The 21,022-nt window shown below is 40.6% G+C and overlaps 1 protein-coding gene across 1 annotated transcript; it reads right to left on the bottom strand.

The window, feature by feature from the left end:
* Nucleotides 1–408: 408 nt before the first annotated feature.
* cntnap1 (contactin associated protein 1) lies at nt 409–20,408 on the bottom strand. The gene is made up of 24 exons (XM_030735290.1): nt 20,175–20,408; nt 16,171–16,272; nt 15,448–15,641; nt 15,005–15,158; nt 14,540–14,743; nt 14,230–14,414; nt 13,973–14,122; nt 13,545–13,806; nt 12,282–12,431; nt 12,009–12,183; nt 11,542–11,648; nt 11,311–11,433; nt 10,743–10,946; nt 10,471–10,627; nt 10,272–10,399; nt 10,001–10,174; nt 9,679–9,897; nt 9,317–9,556; nt 8,981–9,220; nt 8,686–8,813; nt 8,022–8,115; nt 7,675–7,905; nt 7,536–7,580; nt 409–3,744 (listed from the first exon to the last, which is right to left on the bottom strand). The coding sequence occupies exons 1-24, from the start codon at nt 20,233–20,235 to the stop codon at nt 3,545–3,547; spliced, it is 3,927 nt and encodes a 1,308-aa protein (XP_030591150.1). The 5' UTR covers nt 20,236–20,408; the 3' UTR covers nt 409–3,544.
* Nucleotides 20,409–21,022: the final 614 nt, after the last annotated feature.

Here is a 21,022-nt window from a genome sequence, read left to right as displayed (position 1 = left end):
TCCACGAAGAAAAGTGCTGAAACAACATGGCTGTGTTGTGTAACAAAGCTGTGTTAAAGGTAACTTTTACAAGGTTATGACCATGGGAAAAGTCAATTTGTTAGTGTTTGACCAAATATTAAAGCACCCCCCCACATGTGAATGTAAATGATCATTTTTCATTGTTTCTTTTTTTTTGTTTGTCCAGACTTGCTGTTCCCTGTGTTTTTCATTTATAAAACATTAAAAGCCCACATTGAAACGAGACCTTTCTCAATAGAGATGAACAAAATGGAGTTTAATGCTGTGTACAGTGTATGCCTATAAAAATAAAAGTTTAACTTTATACATAAAGATGCCACCCTAGTCTTTATCTGTGCTAAATGCTCACGACACAAAGAGTGTGGGGACCCCAGCTAAAGCAACGTATTGATTTCCTTCAAGCATCATTTATTGCGATGACATTTTGGCTTTGCTTTGATTTACACAGTTATGGTCATTTACAGTGAAACTATTACAAATCGACTGCAAGCAAAGAGAACAGAAAATTAAAAAAAAAAAAAAAAATCTACATTTCGATGTGATCAAAAACACAACTATAATTTCTGGTATTTGTTCCAGAGGGATTCAGTTTGATGGTGCAGAGAAGTCTGAACTCCCTTCTCTGGTGCTTTTTCATGTGATTTCAGACATCGTATCACCGTTGACAGGGTTTCTGCAGATTTTTAAGGCCTTTATAGACATTAAAATCTCTAAGTGCTAACAGAACACACAGCAGAATTACACACAAATCACAATTCTTTTATTGAGCCTACTTTAAGCTCCTTTAAATATGCTTTTTTTTTTTTTTTTAATCATGTAAATTCCTAGCTTTAACTCATTAAACAACGCTCAGAAAGCTTCGCATTTTAAATTGTCAGCACATACCCTGTCTTAGCTAACATCCAGCTGGCTGACTCCCTCTACTGGCCATTTGAACCTACCCACTTCCTTCCCTCCATTACGAGGCTGCAGGATGGTCACTCCAGGATCAGTTCATCTGATGCCTGTACAAACAGGAGACACACTGAACAACACGTGTTACTGTCTCACTGTGCTACTGTTGGTGCACTACAATAAGTGAGCTGAATAAGTTGGCATCAGTGCACGTTTGTCATTACTTAACGTCAGGTTGTATCTTGGTGGGAAAAAATATATAAATACACAAGCAACAAAAATATCACATCACACAAACACACGCTCCAGGGACCACATGTGAATTAATTAGTGAGATGCAATGATGTGACACTGCTATGCTGAATGTTTACAATCCGTTTACCAATGAATACAGTGAGACGTATACATTTATATGATACAGAAGTCGACTCTTTCCTAAAAGGCAACAAAGCATATTTGACCCAAGTTTGTTGACTGCCCACACAACAAAAACACAAATCAGTCTTCCATCGCAAACCATTAGTCTCACTCTCTTTGCTCACTTTTCACTCTCATTCATGTTATTAAAGCACATTCTGAAAAATAGAGCCTGTAAGTGCCAAATCTGTACATGGTTATACATTATTAGCAAGTCGAGCTTTTACAGTCATTGCAGTTTTTACATCTACTGTACATCCTTTCACTGTACAATTTCGCACAGTCCCGCCCATCTGTAATGGAAGAAAACCAACAAGGTTGAGTTTTGGAGGTGTGTTAGTGCTACAGAGAACAAGTACTGTGCTTTCTTTATCCTGAGCATTCTAGAAAAGCTACAATGAATAGTTTTACTTTCAGTACTAAGCAGTCTACAATAAAAACAGCGCAGGTCTTCAGTGTAGCGGCTGCTAGTACATTACAGAGTCAAAGGATATACATTCAAACCACCCCGTTTAACTGTACTTAGCTTTTCTTGTATAAACTGAAGGAATTTTTTTTTTTTTAAAAGTCACTTGACACATTATTCATATAGTTAGGTGTACACTCATTACATCCTACTTGCTGTTGTGCATTTGCAAATTAAACTGAGGCATTAACATCATTGGTGGCTGGAAGAAGCTAATATTATTGCATGTTACTGCAAAGTGCGCTCATGCTCTACATATGCATAGCTGATATGTTGCAAATGTATTACTTTTTTTTTTCTTTTCTTTTTTTCCACATACACAATAGTGCTTTAGTGTCAAAGGGAGCTGCAGTGAGTGATGATCGCCCTAAGCTTTGGTTGTACCACAGATCTGATGATATTTCATCTTGCCAGAGATGAAAATTTCATGTGACTGTAGAGTTTTCCACTTTTCACTGAAAGCAGCTAAACAAGCAGCAGCAGCAGTAATGACGTGGTGGTCAGCTACTGTCCTACAATATAATGAAAAATCGTTTAGCAATATGAAGTAAAAGAAAAAGGATTAGCATTTACATTGTTGTGGTCCTCTGTACATATGTCACTGTGTGTGCATGTGTGTTTATATGTGCGCTTCCCATATGGCCATAGCAGCTTTTCCCTGAAATTTGTCTTCACAGAAAATGAAAGGATTGCGGAAGGACTTATTCTTTTTGTAACACTCTGAGATGTTAGAGACTCAAAACATCTGAAGCACCAACCTATTGGCAGACTGATCATAATATACGCAACCGGAAGTAAGACAGAAGAAATAAGATTTTGGATATACAGTTCACTCTGTCTCTGGCAAGCTTCATCACTTTAACATTTTGTTTTCATTCTGCAGTACACCAACAGTCTGTTAGCTCCCACAGCCAGAGGTACCGTATCTTCAGATCATCACAGACTCACATCCAAAGCCCCATGACTGAGAATGTGTTATGAATCTGAGCATACTGTAATCGGCAAGGCTCCTCTCTACTGACCCTGTACATGTAATGCAATATTATAGTCTTCAATACAACAAACGTAAGCATATATACCTTTACTTTACTTTATGCATCATCTCAAAGCTTAAAATCACAAATCTCCTTCGGTTGATGTTTTTTGTGCATGAACATCAGTCTTGTGTTCTTGATTTTTGTCGCACTGGTTTTGTTCACTGTTCCGTGCCCTATGGTGGTGAAAGTGGCTCCAGAAGAGATTGTCAGCAAGAGGTATATTTTAGATGGCAATAAATCTATGGAGTAGGTTATTGGTAGTTTTCGGTCTTAAAAATGGCTCAGGAAAGAAATCAGTCAATTTAAGCCAAAATACAAATCTGATGTTCCAATTAAACATCCTTTCACACGGTAATCCATCCCTATCTGAATAAGCTATTTAAGGGTACTTCAGATCAAGCTTGCTCAGATGAGGCACTTCAATATTTCACCCTGCAATACAGTGTGAGACTTGTTGGCTACTCATGCAACACGGGGCTTGATTTGAACTTTGATCCCAGCGGAACTAGACTTACCAAAATACATACTATGTAGAGCACCAGGCATCATATCCAAATCATCTGGGCAAAGGAACAAAAACCAAAATGTAAAAAAAAAAAAAAAAACAGGAAACAAAAAACATAGAAAACTTAATTTAGGTATCTGTGGTTTTGTTTATGTTAATTCCCACATTCCAACCCCCACCCATTGTCTCAGAGGTCCTCTGATGCTAGTCGCTCCTGAACTCCTCTTCAATTTCTGGGAGGTTCTTTTTTTCTCTCCTCAGGGTCTCGGTCAGGGGTCTGGCGCTGCTGGGGGATTCCAGGTTTTTGGGTTCATTGGTATGGTAACTGCCCTTCTGCTGGTAGGCATAGACATAGATGCTGTACAAGCCTCCAAACAGCAGCAGCAGTGCCAGGATGATAATAACTGAAGGACAAAAAAAAAGGAGTCAGACAATATCCGCAAGGCAGCGAGGAAAAAGCTGCACCAAGAAATACCGATGACAAGCTGGCACTGTTTGACAGAAATATAGGTGCAAATTTTTTTTTTTACATTAATAAGACAAACTGTTAGAATAAATTAATTTAGGTCTCATATTGTCTGTGATGACAATATGATAACTAAAGTACCACACCTTTTTTCTACTGTGCCAAAAGTCTGCCTAATTCTGTAACATCTTAAGTGTCAGGTTTACGCTCTGTTCATGTGGAGTTTTTTTAGTCTCTCTGAATTGTGTTAATTGTGTTATTTAATGTAATTTACTGGGGCAAAGGGTAATCAAAGCATATCCAAACAGGACAATATGAGATTAAATATGAGCAATTATCAACTATACAAATACTGAGTGCTGATTTTTTTTTTTAAGTCAAAGTTTTGGAATATTAAATAAACCTGGTACATTATTTGTGTTCATAAATACTGAATGCAATCTTACTGGATTTAGAACTGGCTTTTGAGGCATGAAGAAGATTGCTGCCTTTTAATCGTTGCTGGGTTTGATCTTCTACTTCCTCTTCTTTCAGCTGCTCCCTTTAGGGGACACAGCAGATGAATTGCCTCCATCTTACCCTATCCCTACCATCTTCTTCTGTCACACCCTCTGCACGCCCTCCTTCACTACATCCATGAACCTTTCTGTGGTCTTCTTCTTCTTTTACTCCTGTCTGGCAGCTCCATATTCGACATTCTTTGCCCAATTCTATGCACTATCCCTCTTCTGCATACAGTACCACTTAAAGGTTTGGACATACGCATCTATTCATATGAATGGGGAAGTGTGTCCAAAGTTTTGACTGGTACTGTAAGTCCAAACCATCTCAGCCTTGCCCCTTTTACTTTGTCTTCAAATGGCTCAACATGAGCTGTCCCTCTGATCTATTCATTTCTAATTGATTAATTTCTATTGATTCCAGGTATTTCAACTCATCCACCTTAACTACCTCTACTCCTTGAAACTTCTGCTTTCCACCTGCCTCCCTCCCATTCATACACATGTATTCTGTCTGGCTTCTACTGACTTTCAGTCCTCTCCAGTGGATACCTCCACCTCTCTTTTCCACATGCTCCCTACTCTCACTACAGATCACAGTGCCGTCTGCAAACATCATAGTCCATGGAGACTCCTGTCTGACCTCATCTGTCAAAATACCAACAGCACTGTAAACAAGAACGGGGCTCAGCGCCAATCCCTGAGGTAATCCCACCCTCACATCTGTCACTCTGACCGCACACCTCACCACTGTCTCACTGTTCTCATACATGTCCTGCACCAGTCTCACATACTTCTCTGCCACACCTGACTTCCTCATACAGTACCGCAGTTTCTCTCTTGGCACCCTATCACATGACTTCTCTACATCCACAAAGACACAGTCCAAATCCTTCTGACCTTCTCTGTGCTTCTCCATCAACACTCTCAAAGCAAACATTAGTGCTCTTTCTCAACATGAAGCCACACTGCTGCTTGCTGATCATCACCTCTCTTTGTAACCTAGCTCTGACAACTCTTTGCCGTGCATTCGTGGTTGTTCTTAAAAATCAGTGTCAGTATACATCTTCTCCATTCCTCAGGCATCCTCTAACACTCCAAGGTTGTTTTAAACCATCTTGTTTAAAGGTCCACTGCTTTCTCTCCTAGACAGCTCCATCCCTCCATGGTATGGAGGTGTGTCATCTGGACCAACTGCTGCATCCTTCTTATCGCTGCCCTCACTTGCTTCTTGCTAATCCTCTGCTAGGTTTGGTACATTTAAAATATTATCTGATATAGCGCACCCTCTGGAGCAAGGTCTTATAGAGCTGGAAGGAAATTTCAGGTAGCTAGAGGAATTTTCTGACGATTAGAGTGACCTGATAAGCACTTTGCCCTCAGTTCCCAAGCAGCTGCATCTGGAATTTGCTGCAGTCTATGTGGCATCTGTGAAGATGGACTTTCACTAATCCAGCTGTGACAGAGGCATAAATGAGTTTTTGCATCAGATTGAAATTACATCCAACTGTAATTTCAACATATTACAAATGTGTTTTTCATCTTAAAAGACGGTGGTTGTAAGTATTCACAGCTGTCCGTGAGCTTAGAGACCAACCACATTTCTTGTTTGGCAGTTCAGTGAGTGAAATCATGGCATTAAATTGCCTGTAGGTGTGTGGGTTTTTTTTTTGTCACTCAGAGTGTTCACTGTGTAATGAAATGGCAAAATATCAACAGTGTTTGCCAGCCTTTCTGCCGATAAAATGGCTTCAGTGCCTCAGGTTCATAACTGCAGTTAATGGGTACAGAGAATGGTCTGTGATGTGTTGAAAACAAAACCTAACTCAGTATTTCTTTACCTCTGGGAAAGATACAGAAGGGTAAAAGATTTGAAAACCAACATAAAGTGTCTTAAAAGGTGTTGAATCCTTTCACTAAAACTTAATTGCACCTTTAAAAAGTCTGTAGAACTCAATTTGGAGTGAAGGAACATTATTCTTCCACAAATACGTGTATTGCTTTGATTATAGTGACTCTTCCCTCAAGGTGGAAAAGTGAACCCATATCAGGCTAAATATTCCCTACAGCACAACAGAGCCGCTGAATCCCCTCAATGTAGGGATCAAGCATTCGGACCTTATCTTTGTGAACATTATTTTTTCGCCAGTACATTTTATTTCATCAGTAATATTAAAACAGGAGGTGTAATTTCTGAGTCATAACCATTTTACCCATGACAATATATCAGACAGAGAAGATGTCTGATATCTAGGAGGGCCCACTGACAGGATGCCTGAATGGTGCATTAATCTTGAGTGACATGCTGATGTCCTGCATTAGCATAATATCTCAGAAGCAAAATGATCTATTAAGCTAAAGCATCTATCAGTGATGAACAGTAAGCTGGGCCCGTGCAGACTAAATATAGCTGATCCGGTAAAGGTCTCAGACAGGGATGGAGCAGGGAGTCTCTGTGCTGCAGTTTAATCCTGAGACTCCAGCCTCTCCTACTCATCAGGGGGACCTGCTCTATTTTTTTTTTTTTTTTTTAATCTGTAATACTGCGCTGCTGGCTACTCATCTGCTCTCGGTGCTCAACATGTCCTCCACGTCCATGTTCTTGTTATAATATTCATGTTGATTATATAATAAATACCTTCTAGAAACACATATGGATAGGAAGACATTTAACATTATTATTATTAAGCTTGTATTTCTCTGTTGCGGGTACAGTACAACATGAAAGAAAGCATGAAAAGCTTTAAGTCAATTATATTTGAAAAATGTGCTTAAAATATATATTTTAGATGTGACTAATAATCTCTAAATAAGTCATATACAGTCCACAAATTTTCCTTATTTACTCAACTAATATACCTGAATCCACTTGAATATAATCAAAGCCAACATTTGGCATGACGGCATTAAAAAAAAATGGTTGTTTGTTGTGATTATGTTCTTTGGTTTTTTTTTTTTATCCCCCACATGTAATAAAATTCAGCCTGCAGTCAGACACCCGATAAACAGTGAAAAGCTCCTGTCAGACTCTGACAACTCTGTTCTAATTTTGGATTAGAGGATTTTAGGAAAAACTAAGAGAGAATTTCAAACAGTGTTTGTGCCATCAGGGACAGGACGGAAAGAGTGAGTAAAACAGAGATGAGTGATGCTTCAGTCTAAACCATATAAACTATTAAATGGCACATTACAATTTTTTGTACAAGTACAAGATAAAAATGACTCTTACCTGTTATCCAAAATAGACCTAGGTCATCGTGGATATAAATATACTCTGCAAGAGAGAGAGATGCACAGTTAAGGGAAGGAAAAGAAAATAAGATTGCCTTTATTTAACGAGAGCTACAATATGAAAAATGAACTTCTACCTATTCCAGTAAACCAGGGGTCAGCCTCCCATGGTACATAACCGAGGACGGGAGGGAAGGCACCACAAATTGACTCCGAGACATAGCCATGCGTCTGTACCGGCGGGTCTGTTTCATTTGGACGGAACAGGGTCTTGAGAGGCGCGTAGACATTATATCTCACCCCAGATATGCAGCCTATGAAGCCTGGAGCATTATGCCTCTGGATCTCATAGTCAATGTCACCAACCTCTGAAGGAGAGGATGCAAACATGAGTTCAGTGTCTGTAAATGAATCCAAAACAACTCTTGCTGCAAAATAAATAAACTGCATGTTATTAATGACAAGTAGTTAATAAGACTTTTACCCATCACTCTGCCCAGGAACATGGACTTTGGAGAGTCAAACCTGGCATCTTCCACCAAAGTTATCTTTTCCACTATAGGCTCCATGTAATCCACCTGTGGGTGGGGAAACATTTGTTATACTTCTCACATTTGCAGAGGGGGAATCAAAGGATAAAGAGAAACCATTACATGCCTATAATACCACAAGCATTGATGATTATAAACAGCTAAACAGTTGCATATAGAGCACTTTCAGATAAAATTTCAAGGGTTTTTTAAAATATTGTTGGACATTTATGGCACTTTCATCTCTGTACGTGGAATGTGAGGCTACAACAAGACAAATTTGAGAACTAGTTGAAACAACCAACCTGACTCCTGTCAAAGGCAACAAAATCTAGAATTTTAAGATGTCGATATGAAGGAAGGAAAGACTAGCTGTTTACCTCCGTTTCCAGCCTTTCTATCTAACCCCAAATCAAATCCCAATGTATTACATGAAGATCTGTGTAGGTCACTATTTTTGTAATTTGTAGGAAATTCTGCTTCACTTTGGGAAGGTTAATTAGTTGGATGTCCTTAAATGGGTGCACAGCAGAATACAGCATTTCAAGACATGAAAAAATAATTTCACAGAAGGTAATCTAAAGCACAGATCGCAGTGTACACAATGGGAGCTTAAACCTGAGTTTTGATGGTTCTGTTGTGTCTGGTTATGTTCACATAGTGAGGGAATCCATCTGCCAGATTTCTGTGAGTCAGCTGGTACTTGTGTGTTATGAGTCCCAGCTTATACCTCAGATCTACACTACCTGGGGGGAGAGGCAACACAGAGAATCAGTAGCACATAGCACTGTTTTGCTGAATAATTTTAACAAGTGAATAAAATGACTATGCTGTCCTAAAAATGAGATTATATATAAGTCACCACTTTCTAATTCTCAGCAAATATTGTTTAGCTTAACTTAGCTTTACATACCGTCAGTCTTGAGGATGACAGCGATGTAGTCCTGGACGAAGGAGCTTATATAGAGCAACACAGCTGGTGCGTGAACAGTGCTGAAACTGAACTCTATGTCGTCTGATGTATCATTGTAGCCAAGGCTGAAATTATCATAGTGCGGGTCAATCCAGTTGGCCCATGCTGCTTCATCCGATACAGGCTTCTTTCGTATGTTGTACCTCAGCCACGATCCAATCTCAAAGTAAGCTCCGATATCTTAGAAAAGATCATTATTGAATTAGATGTCTGCATCAGCCTGAAGTCCATCGAGTTCAAGTTGTTTTAGTGTTGCTGTGTTGAACATGAACTCACCTTTATGGCAGTAGAAACCATCAAAGGCGGTATTGTTGCAGTCACAAGTGTAGGAAGCATATCCCTCGATACACTGGCCACTGTTTCGACAGGGTATGGTAGCATTAAGACATTGTCCGGTACAGTTCCTCCTTATGCCCTGTTCTTCGTTTACTTTCCCCTCTAAATCAAGAGGTACGCCGTTCATCCGCAACCCTCGAAGGCATCCCAAGAAAGGCCTTAAGGTGCGGTTGGCTGAACCTGTGACAAAGAATACTTGTACCAGTGGCTATTCACTCAATGTTCTAGAGGACACATCAAATCTCTTTAATTTGTGCCATTTTTATATCTTGAAATTTCCATGTTCACCTCAGGAAACCTACCTACAAGGAGAGGATGTGTGAACTTCATGCTGATAAAAGTTTGAGGTGGGAAGCGTTTGACAGCCCAAGGCTGATAATCTACCTTAATCCGAGCCAACTTCACGTTAAGCTCTGCTTGAACAAAGTGCCACTCATTGTCATTGAGTGGCATAGGGGAGTGTAGGGTCACATTAAGGATGCCGTCACCAACCATAAATACAAATGCGAGATTATGGGTGGCTGGAAGACAAGACAAGATAAAATTAACAAAATATTTTTGCAACATTTACAGTTCTAATTGGATAAACTTGAGAATTTCCTTCCAGCAGGTGAATAAACTCACTATTGAGCTCTATTCTTATAAAGTTTCTAAGGTGCTCATCAGAGTTCTCCAGGAAGACACAATGGTCCCGATAGGTTTTGAAGTGGAAAGAAATGTCAGCAGTTGTTCCAGGCTTGAAGGTGGGGAATGTTATGTAAGTGGGCTTTGTGAAGGCTATGGTGTTCCAGATGTTTCCTGTGGAAAACATTTAAATACAGTTGAAAAAACAAAAACAACTCCCAACCCTTTGTTACACTAATGATGAGCATATGCATATAATATTTAAGCTCACTGTCGCCATGGCAGCGGAGTGGGCCCACTGTGAAATGCCCCTCTGACCCAGTCCTGTTGGTGTCCCCAACCACCAACTTCCTAACAGGTAGATGGTCTCTAAAGTCCAAGTAGCCCTTGTCCGAGTGCCTGAAAACGCACAGAGACGATGATTAATGTCGGAGTCACAAGGTGAACCTGTCAATGTGTTATTCTCTCACCATTGTCTATAGTCAGCATCACAGTTGCACTGATACTTGGGGTCGATGCAGGTTTGATTGATGACACAGCCGCATTTTTGGACTTCTCTGAATGTCCCACCCCAATAATAGTGACTCTCATTGTTACGACCAATCCAGTAAGTAAAAGGCCTTCCATCTGTTTTGTAAAAGAAATTGAATCTGTGTTTGAAGCATGTCTTCGTGTTTTTTTTTTTTTTTCCTTAATGATCATCAACACACTAATAAATTAATGTCTGACTCATCCTACTCACTGGGGGTATTGAGGAGGCGGGACTTGTAGCAGGAGTAGTCAATCCACTGTTCGCAGTACATGGAGATGTTGGCAAGAGCGGTGACTTCATCCCAGGAGGCATTCCAGTAGTTGACATGTGCTATATAGGGCCTGTCAATTGAACTCCCAGTCACCTTAGTACCTTCAACTCGATCATTCATAATCACTGTCCAAGCTTTATATGCTGCAAAGAGGTTTGATAGATATAGGTCAAGTCAGAAAAAGAGAGGAAGAGGAAGATTGGTGGGGGGGGGCTATAAAGCAATTTAATATTTAATATCAACAGGAAGCTTGGACAGAGAATGCAGGAGAGAGGACGTAGAGGAAGAACAGTTTTACAAGACAGATGCAAATACAGCAACAGCTGGATCTCCCTTGTTATATAAACCCGTTTTAATTTCCCATGAAATTTCAGTGCAGGTGTCTCATTACTCCAGCATAAAAGCATGACTTTGTTTTCTCCTGCTTTTCACAACCTACAGATAAAACATCAAATACTGAACACGCTGCTTATGAAGCTGTGCACCATTATGACAATGACTACTTACATTTCATTTTGCAATACACTTCAAATGGTTTCAGTGGCCCACTGAGATCAGGATCGATGGTGTAGTTTCCAGACCAGTACTTGCCACTGAGTCTGTAGGCCTCACATGACTCTTTATAAACCGCTGTTTGAGGAAAGAAGAAAACGCGTTATGATAGTAAGAATAAAAATAGCACAGGAAAGGCGCTATTAACTCTTAATTGGTGTTTTACAATTATCAGCCAGCGCTTACACATGTGACACACTTCTCCTTTATAGCCTGTATTCTCACACAGGCAGATAAAGTCATCCCAGGACTGGATGCATCTACCTTCATGCTCACATGGATTTGGAGTACATCTGTACATAAAAGAGATTATTACAGTGAGGTTTTGTTTATTCCAAAAGTGAGGGACTTACATACTTACTAACCTATGTCCTTTCATTATTCCCATGCTTCTCTCCTTTCTAAGATATTTTTATCCTGCTAGGATTCTTAAGACAGTGTTTATGAGGTCAATTTGTTGTTGAAAATTATGTCTGACAGCAATGTGGGGCCACATTGGGGGTACACAAACATTGTAAATGGGTTATCATTAAATATGATAAATGGGTCTGTATGACATACACTAATGAGTCATTATTGCAGTGTTGCATTAGTATTTTTTAATTAAGCTGAATTAGCCAGGTTTCCTCGATGACTAATAGTGTATTTCCTACCTGTCAGTGATCCCACAGGTGCCCAACAACAGCTCAGCATATCTTCCCCACTGTCGCATCAGAATAATGTCAATATCAAGCTGTTCGTTGTCTATGAAGATATGCTGCATGCAGCCATGGAAGCGATTTAGCTTAGTTTCACATTTCCTTACAGTGTTATTAGTTTTCGGACAACCTAAACACAGGAAAGCAAATGTTGTTAGACTTGATGAGCACAGATTTGATCTGTGTGATCTTTTTCGTTGCTAGCAGTTATTTGAGAAGTCGCCTCACCTCCAAAAAAGTAGCGGTCGCCTGTCCGAATGGTGAAAGGGTTGGTGATTTTCAGTGGCGAGCCCTCCTCCTCATCAATAGTGAGCGTTAGCAGGTTGTCTCTGGCTGCCAAATCCACCGAATGCCAGTAACCGTCATTTAGCCTGTATCCTGTGAAGCAAGCCTTTCATGATGCTTTGATATTGTATTATCAGTAAGGATATGTACAGTACTGACTCTCAGTACAGACCTCATGGGTATAATGCTTACCATTCATTCAGTTGTCAGATAAAAGTCACTATGAATTGTCCAATTATAGTTGAGGGACAAAAAACATTGCTGTCTCATTCTGGAGAGACTAATATTTGGCCCTTTCATACGTTTATGTCCATGGCTTTTTGAACAATGATGCTATTTTTGTAATTTTGCCTTTTGTACGCCACCACAGTGGATTTCAGATCAAACAATCAAGATGTGATTTAAGACTCATTGCTTGAATTCACTATGTGAATATGCAGTAATTACTGAACAGTTACTGCAGTACTTTTGTTAAACCCCTTGAATTAAACCTGAAAGTCTGCACTTCAAACACATCTTTAAAATTCACTTTGATGGTGTAAAGAGGTGAAATTACAAAAAAAATTTTATTGTATAAAAATGTATGGAATCATGGAGGCATGGAAAGCAGCTGCATGAGACACAGCATGAAAGGAAGATCTGGGGTGAAAGTGGCTTGCAAAGCAGCTTCCAGATGTGCAGCAACTGTAGATGGGCTAAAGATATACAAGCAGTGCATATCTTTAGCATGTCTAAAGATATGCACTGCCAATTGCATGTGAAGAAGGATATCAGCTTAGCCAGCAGCTAATGTGGGCTGATGGTTAGATCAGCTGGCCTGCCCAGATTGCAGTTGACTTTGCAGCCTGTTTGAACTAACACTAAGTTTGAGTTTAACACTCTCAGTCTTTCAGTTCCCACATATTATGAAACAGTGAGGGTCTACAAGAAATGCTAAAGAAAAGCTACTCTGTATCTAAAAATTTTCTTCCACTTATCCAATTCAGGGGGGGTACACTCTGGAGGGTTGCCAGTCTGTCACAGGGCTAACACAGAGAGAGACAGACAACCAGTCGCACTCACATTCACAACCCCACTAACTGCATGTCTATGGGCTGTGGCAGGAAGCCAGAGAGAACCCACACGGACACGAGGAGAACACGCTTTGTAACTTTGTAAGCAATCAAATCTATCATTAAGCAAAATCAGTGCCTGACAAAAGCTCACCTGCAGCAAACTGAATTTTCTTCTTGCCAGGCTGGAATATAGTGACGTTGATCTGTCCCTCGCTCAGACCCAGCTCAAGAGCACCCAGGTCATCAGCAAAGCGTGTGAACATCAGGAGCCCTGTGTAATCCCATGAGCGGAACTTGAACTTGACAAACATACGGGGCCTCCTGAAGAACCCTGGCACCTGCAGGTAGTTGTTGGGCCCAGCAAAGGTCATTGGTTTTAGCAGAATGTCACGGCAGGCAAAATGCATCTTTTTCTAGATGGAGAGAGAGAAATGAGACCTCATTAGTCATGCTGAAACAAGGGACAGTGCTTGTGATTCCACTGTGAACATGTAACAGAAATAATTAGATGAAATTGATGGTGATTACGCAAAATGGTAAGGTTGCTATTTAACTGTTACTGTTATCATAAAGCTCTACCTTTCTCGGTATACGGATGTCAGGCTCTTCTCTCTTGGCCTTGTCAATGACATTGATGCCATTGACGAAGACGTTTTCCAAGCAGCCCCGGAAATTTGGTGTGGAAGGGAGGTGAGGCATGTTTTGCTCTATTACTCCTCCTACATAGATCTAAGCATCAGGTGTTAAGACAGTCAGTGACCCTCATTAATCCAGTGCATTGTCCCGCATTCATTAATATTTCTGCAATTAAAGGAGAATCATTTTCAAGACAGTACCTTGTTATCTAGATCCAGATGAGTAAATTCTCCATTACATATGGCTGTCACTGTCTGACTGTCCACTGTGAAGTTCACCTGTCGACCATAGCGTTTGATTGTGACATAGTGCCAGTGTAGATTATCGAGAAGGCTGCCAGCAGTCAGTGTAGTTCGACCATCAACTTTGTGTACAATGCTGCTTCCTGAAAAAAAAAAAAGAGCAGATACAGCATAGAAGTAACTGAATTAAAATAAAAATAAATGATCTGATATGTTCTAAGCATTAGAAGATCTTTGATGTAACTATAAGACTTAACAATCCAGCTACCAAGACTGATGTGCAGGTAAAGTCGGCCTTTCTTCAGCTCCAGGGTGAAGAGGTCTCCTTGAATCCCTTCACTGTGCAAAAGCAGGCCATCCTGCTCCAGAGTCTTGAAGTTTATGGCAATGTGGTCCTGCAGTGTACGGGATCTTTTTTCAGGGTACATGTAGATCACTGAGTCATCTCCATTGTACTGTAGCACATAGGAATCTGAAACAAAATTTCAAACTGGATTCAGTTCAAAATAGTTATTTAAGTATGCTGCATGGCGCCGTCAAATTGTTTGGCACTTATGTGTAATATGCGCATATGAATATGGTGGTACTGAGAGTATAGTCACTTATTAACTAATATGGAACTCAGCACATTTGGCATAGTGTCAAATATGGTCGAGTGCGAGGGTTGTTGAATGTTCCTGGATGTCAGTCAGAATCAGTAAATTCCTTGTGCAGCATCCTTCAGTCATTTTACCATAAGGGCAGCCAAACAGCTCCAGCCGCACGCCAATCTTCCCTCCATTCTCCGTGTTCCATGCCAGAGGCAGAAGACGAATGTGTTTAGCAGTAAAGGCGTAATGAAAGACATTCCTCTTCACCTGATAATAATTCCAGTTACCAGGCAGCGTCTGCAAACAGTTGAGACAGGAAAAGAATGGAGAGTTATTGAGCCACTGCAGTGGCATTAAAGCCTTATTAAGAGACTGTAGATGAATTGATGGTGAGATTAGCTTTGTCAGTGGTGCAAGAGATAATATTCTGTGCTGTCTTTGTTTTCATGCCAGTGGCAATGAATATAACGGAACACCCACTGAATCCAAAATCTGCTGTAGAGATTACGTTTGACTAGTTAATCCTCGACTCATCCCTTTTATGGCTTATATCCCACCCAGACTGTTAGGGCCCATTGACACCTACAGAGTTGCCTCCTTTCATGATGTATGGTGTCCAGGAGTCTGGTCGGTCTCCGTAGAGTAGTGTGTATTTGGTGACCCAGTCATATGAGTTGAAGGTCCCCTGAGTGGCAATTGCCATCAGCCGGTACTTCCTGCCCAAGTCTATCTGCAACCATGGCTGCCTGTCCCTGGGGGAAGGGGACCAGCCACTGCTGCCTGAGGGGGTGAAAGAGGAAGATTTGATTTGGAAGTGACACACAATTTGTTGAGGTTGAAACCACTGGCAAAGCAAGCGTGACCTTACAGAGCTGACCACAAATCTTATTGCAGTGGTTACAGAGGATGCAATTTAGTGCTATTAAAAGCCCATGTAGGTGCTATAATTGTATAGTATATAGTATGTATATTCTTTGCATTCCTGTTAAAAGTACTGTCACTTTAAGTTGGAGTCCCTCACTCTATGGCTTATAGAATACTTTAATGTGCCTTGCCATTTAAGGAATAGTCTATGTCATGCTTGTTGACATTGAAAAAACAGATATAACTAATAACATTAATAATAGCTTCAGTCCATTCTGATATTCCAATGTGAACACCTTGGTGGTTGAACTAAATGCAACGGAGCCGTGCTTGATGGTATTAGTTACACTTGCACTTACTAAGATAAATGTGTGCTGTGAATCAGGTCTCAAAGCTAAATAGCATGAAGTTATAGACTGGCTCTGCATTGCAAGTAAGAACTTACCATACAGTTTGGCAAAATTGGCAGAGTACAGAAAGTTATATCTGGAAGAGGCCAGGAAGGAGGATGCATAGAGCCCAGAGACGAGTGGATCGACACATTCTCCTGCAGTGAAAACACAGAGGACACCAAGGTCAGGAGGCATTAAAAAAAAAAAAAAGCACTTCTGCACCATCAAATTGTAAAGTTCTGGGTAACAATGGTGGGCACTGCTGCACAGCCAGATAAGAAAGAAAACACTTGGAGATTAATTAGTGGTTAGTGCATGCTCTGTGAGACACATTTAGCTGGATCAATTCAATTAAATCCAAAGCAAAGCACAAATACCTTTAGGATGTTTTGTTGTTTTGTTTTGGGTTTGCAGATTAAAATATACAGAAAATAAAATCAAAGAGTCCTTCCACCTTCATTCAGAGCAGCTTCGTCATGCTGCATTGCTATTATGCATGTGGTTATGAGACTGATAGGACCATCTCACATCTGCTCGGGCTTGTTCCCTGGATGAAGGCTATTACAAGTGACCATAATTCTACCTAATCTTGCTTCTGTCATGGTTGAGGATAAATGCCCAATGCCCTCACCTCAAGCTGCAAGAGAAACACTGTCTCATTTTAAGTGCCAAAATATGCTCTTTATTACTCTCAAGAGATTTAAAACAGATAGACTAAAAGGGGATGGGGTTTTATGAAGGAGAACGTAGGTGCACTGAAAAAAATCGAATGTTTTAATCTTGCTACGTATAACTATTACTGAAATGAAAGCAGCTCCGGTCTGACCTTCCACCTGTTTCAGTACAATCCTCTCTTAACCCGTTGGAGTTGTTTACTGCTAAAACAGGAGTTGTAATTTGTTTTTATACATCCATGGAGGTCGTGGAGTACAGTAGACAGTGGCTAAGAACAAGAGATGTTAGCAGACTGTAAATGGAGCTAGATGAGGACAGGTGGAGCATGGTCTGAAATTTTAAATAACTTTGTAGACGAACAGAAGGCACTGTGATCAAAGCAGACTCTTACAGTGAAGAAATATGAATGAGAAAGTAGAGTTTTCTTCCAATACATTAAATAGATGAAACATACCGTGAATCACAGTGCAGCAAATACACACCCTCCTCTAGACGAGTTAGAGTTCAAGAGGATATGTTGCAGTATTTACACAAGTGTGAGTTCTGTCGACATTCCCACAAGGGCACGCTACACATTCAGAGGGAAGAAACATGCTGAGCAAGGAAAATGTGACCTTGACTCTCTGATTCACTCTCCTGTCTGATGACTTCCTCTGTCTTTGTGATCCCGAAATGCCTGCTATTCTGCAGACGATCAATAACAGATTTCTGCTGCATTACTTAATCGCTGTTCTCTAAAGCAATTTCAAGTGCTCCACACCCTCAAATGTCCAGTCACACAAAAATATTTAAGCTCATTTGCTGCTAATAGCTTGAGTATTGACTTATTTCTAATTCTTCAGTTAGTAGCAGTTAAAGCTCTGTCTTTAACAGCCAAACGCTCTCATCCCAGACTGCATCAAGTTAACCTAGGCCATACAGCTCCTCCTTTTTATGGAAAGCATGTCATGCACCCCCACCTATTCAGTGTCTCACTTCCTTTCCCTCAGTCTAATGTCACTCTCTTTATTTCCATGCCAACTCTAAAAACCCTCCAATCTCCCATGCTTTCACTGCATCCCATTACTGCTCATCATCATCGTATAATCTTCTCAGTCTCTCTCACTGCCTCGCTCTTCCCTATTGGGCGTTGCCATGCTGCAGCAGATAGAGTGTACCTGAAGCCTGTGTACCCTTCTACTTGTGATTTTGCACCCCCTCTCGTCTATGCACCGCACAGGGTAGCCTGTTTCTCCGTTTATCATTAGGAGGCTGTGGAGAACAGCGTGGCTGTGTGGAGCTCTAGCACCACTCCTGCTGAAATATCACTCTGCCGCAAGTGTGGGTTGGCCTGTCTGGGCTGACACATCATTACTGCTGCTTACATACAGTATGCAGAGGCACCTCCTTTGGCTGTCGCTGGTCTGTGATGCATGACTGCTGAAGATTCACATAGCAACCCTGTTTGAGTGAAGACATCTACTGAATGCTGGCAGCTGCCAACATGCCAAAATATAGTGCAACAAAGCAATGTATGAGGATAGCAGAAATATAACAGAGAGGTTTTATTAAATTATTCATACTCAGGCAGGCCTCACAGTGGGTGGTGCCTAACTGCCAAGGATCCAAACTACAAACTCCACAGAATATCAGAGTTATACTGAGGCTTACATTTATCTAAATGACCAGAATTATTCTGTCTAAAAGAAAAATACAGCTTTTTTTTTAAGATAACAATTCCCCTCACATGGAAAGCAAACAGTTAGTCCCCTGTTGTTTGGGCTGTAAATTTCTTATTTATGCATATGTATTATTATTATTCCTCACGCACACACAGGCACTTCAGGGAGTGAGTCTCAGCCTCACCCCAGGATGGTTTAGAGTGCTCTGAGATCTGAGGGTCCATTTTATTCTGGCACAGCTCCACTGTGCACAGCACCACAGCAAACTATTTAGAAAACTTTTGCAAATTAAACACAGAGGCATCAGCGTATTGATTAGTAATAAGTGATCTAATGAGCATGACAAACATATTCTACATAGCTGCTTTCTATATATATATCCCCTTTGTAATAGGATGGCAAACAAGTACCAACTTCCCAGCACAGCATGTAACAGAGCTTCATTGAGAGCTTCTTCATCAGTAGCATGGCATCATACAGAAACAGTCCTTTTTGAAAATCTTAAAAAATATATATATATAAAAATAACTCTGGAAATGACAGTTCCTGGATGTCAAAGTTACAATTGCTTACAAGGAGAAATCTCAAAGATGTAATATCAAAATCATCTGGAACCATCTGTGTCCACAAAAACCTTCAACCTGGCAATTTTGTTGTTGTTGTTTCATATAATGACGGTAACAATGGGTCTTTTTTTAAATGCATTTATGCGGTATACTAGCTGTATTTGAATTTCACATTCCAAACTGACTAGAAGTTACATCACAGCCCATCCCTCTTTCCTAAACGGATGAGACCGTTTCTTAAAGTATGCTTTAAGAAACTGTCAAGACCCTCTGAGGTCATCTTGACAGTGACATCACACATAAGGCTTATCAGTATGCATCCGAGCTCTGGTGGATGGGTGAGGTGGGTGTTTACCATTACCCAGTTTTAGCCCCAAACATATCCCCACAAACATATTCTCAGTTCTGGCAACTGTAAGATTACTAAAGCACTTCAGCAATCTTACAGTAAATATTGATTTCCAGCCAAGGTGGAAGCAGGATGCAGCGTTTTCTGGGAAGCTCATGGGTACCCAGGCTTCCCAAAAAAAGTACTGCAGTGGGCTGGTCCCGGTCAGGACGCTGAACCCTGCTCTCAACCGTCGTTATATATATATTTAAAAAAAGAAGAAAAATCGCTCAACGGATTTGCAGCAATAAGAAGATACACTATCGATAAAGTGTGTAGATTATTATATTTGAAACAACATAAACAGCACTGTGGGTTTTTTTTTAAGAAAACAGAGTTGAGCCCGCACGCTGCAGAAACTTGCGTGCAGGCTGAGAGAAAGCACTGCAATGCAGACAGTCCAGTGCAAAGGGGATCGCCGTGCGCACCTATGCAGGACCGACGCGGTTTGCTTCTACACTTTTTTTTGTGCTTTGAATTTGCAATAACCAAAATGAAAATGAAATCGTTTGTATTTTAACACAACGCCTGGTTTTATCACAGCGTGTGTTGCCCTTCAAACATCCCAACATCTCAGGCTACATTTTTGCCCTCCGGTGGTATTTTTCACTCATTAGGTTATCGAATGTTAAAATGCAACTTTTTCGTCAGCATATGATCCGACACTGAACAGTCTGCAGATAATGCATGTATATACACCTTGAAATATTTTAATCATATTCTAGCAAACGATAGAAGATGAATAATTGCTGTTTCACAAGACTTACGTGATGAGCAATGTTGAAACCCCAAAAACAAGAGGCATATGCTCAGTGTTTTGCAAGTCATCCTTCACTTAGGACACGTTTATCCACATATGCTATGTTAATTAGATCGACGATTGTTCTGCAGCATCCTCTCACCCCCCTTTAGCCCAACTTTAACTCGCGCGGCTCCAACTCCTCTTCCCGGGATCTCGGGCAGCCTCTACCGGGGCGGGGACGCGCATTGGTTTGCTGGTGCTGGTGCTGATGCTGCGCTTCGCCGAGAGCGCGCACTTTAGCTTTAAATCCTTTTAATGGGTTTATTTACATGACCATAATAGAATGTTATAGCTCCTGCATGGTGGCAATGAAAATATTTTTAAATCTCCTAAACAAGCAGTGCGCTTGTAGGCCGGCTAGGAGCGGGATTCAGATGTGTCCCGTCAGCAGGAGTCTGGATTTTCAGATGCTGAGGAGACTTGAAAGGAACAATGAAAAAAAGAAAAGAAAGAACAGACAAACAAACAAACAAAAAAGCTTCTTAAGTCCGCAGCTCTCAGTTTTCCACAGCAACTGAGAATAATACTGATTGTCTTCAGTCCCCAAATCTGTATTATGAAGCTGGTCAAAATGATCAGTTTTCGATTAAATAGTACTGTTCTAGCTCTTTATTCCGCTTTTCTTTCCCTCTTGTATCTGATATCCTCCTTTGGCACAGTTTTCATGGCTTCCAACTGTCCAACTGTGGCCTGAGTTGGTGAGGGTTTGGTTAAGAACTCTTTCTCTCCAGGAACGCAGACGTGAACTTGTTCCAAAAATAGGATGAAGGTCCTTAATATCCTTTACAAGCAGCAGAACCGCAGGAGAATGAC

Source organism: Archocentrus centrarchus, chromosome 8 (assembly GCF_007364275.1).
Source record: "Archocentrus centrarchus isolate MPI-CPG fArcCen1 chromosome 8, fArcCen1, whole genome shotgun sequence".
In the NCBI taxonomy this organism is placed as follows: domain Eukaryota; kingdom Metazoa; phylum Chordata; class Actinopteri; order Cichliformes; family Cichlidae; genus Archocentrus; species Archocentrus centrarchus.
Note: the sequence above shows the minus strand (reverse complement) of the source record. Positions and strands in the feature narration are given on the sequence as shown.

What these genes read in the sequence shown, in the direction of transcription:
- cntnap1 (XM_030735290.1), bottom strand. Translation starts at nt 20,235, where the DNA reads ATGACTTGCAAAACACTGAGCATATGCCTCTTGTTTTTGGGGTTTCAA. An exon ending in ATCTGGATCTAGATAACAAG is followed by an intron (nt 14,123 to 14,229) that starts GTACTGTCTTGA and finishes CCTGATGCTTAG; the next exon opens with ATCTATGTAGGAGGAGTAAT. An exon ending in AGGAGAAGTGTGTCACATGT is followed by an intron (nt 11,434 to 11,541) that starts GTAAGCGCTGGC and finishes TTCCTCAAACAG; the next exon opens with CGGTTTATAAAGAGTCATGT.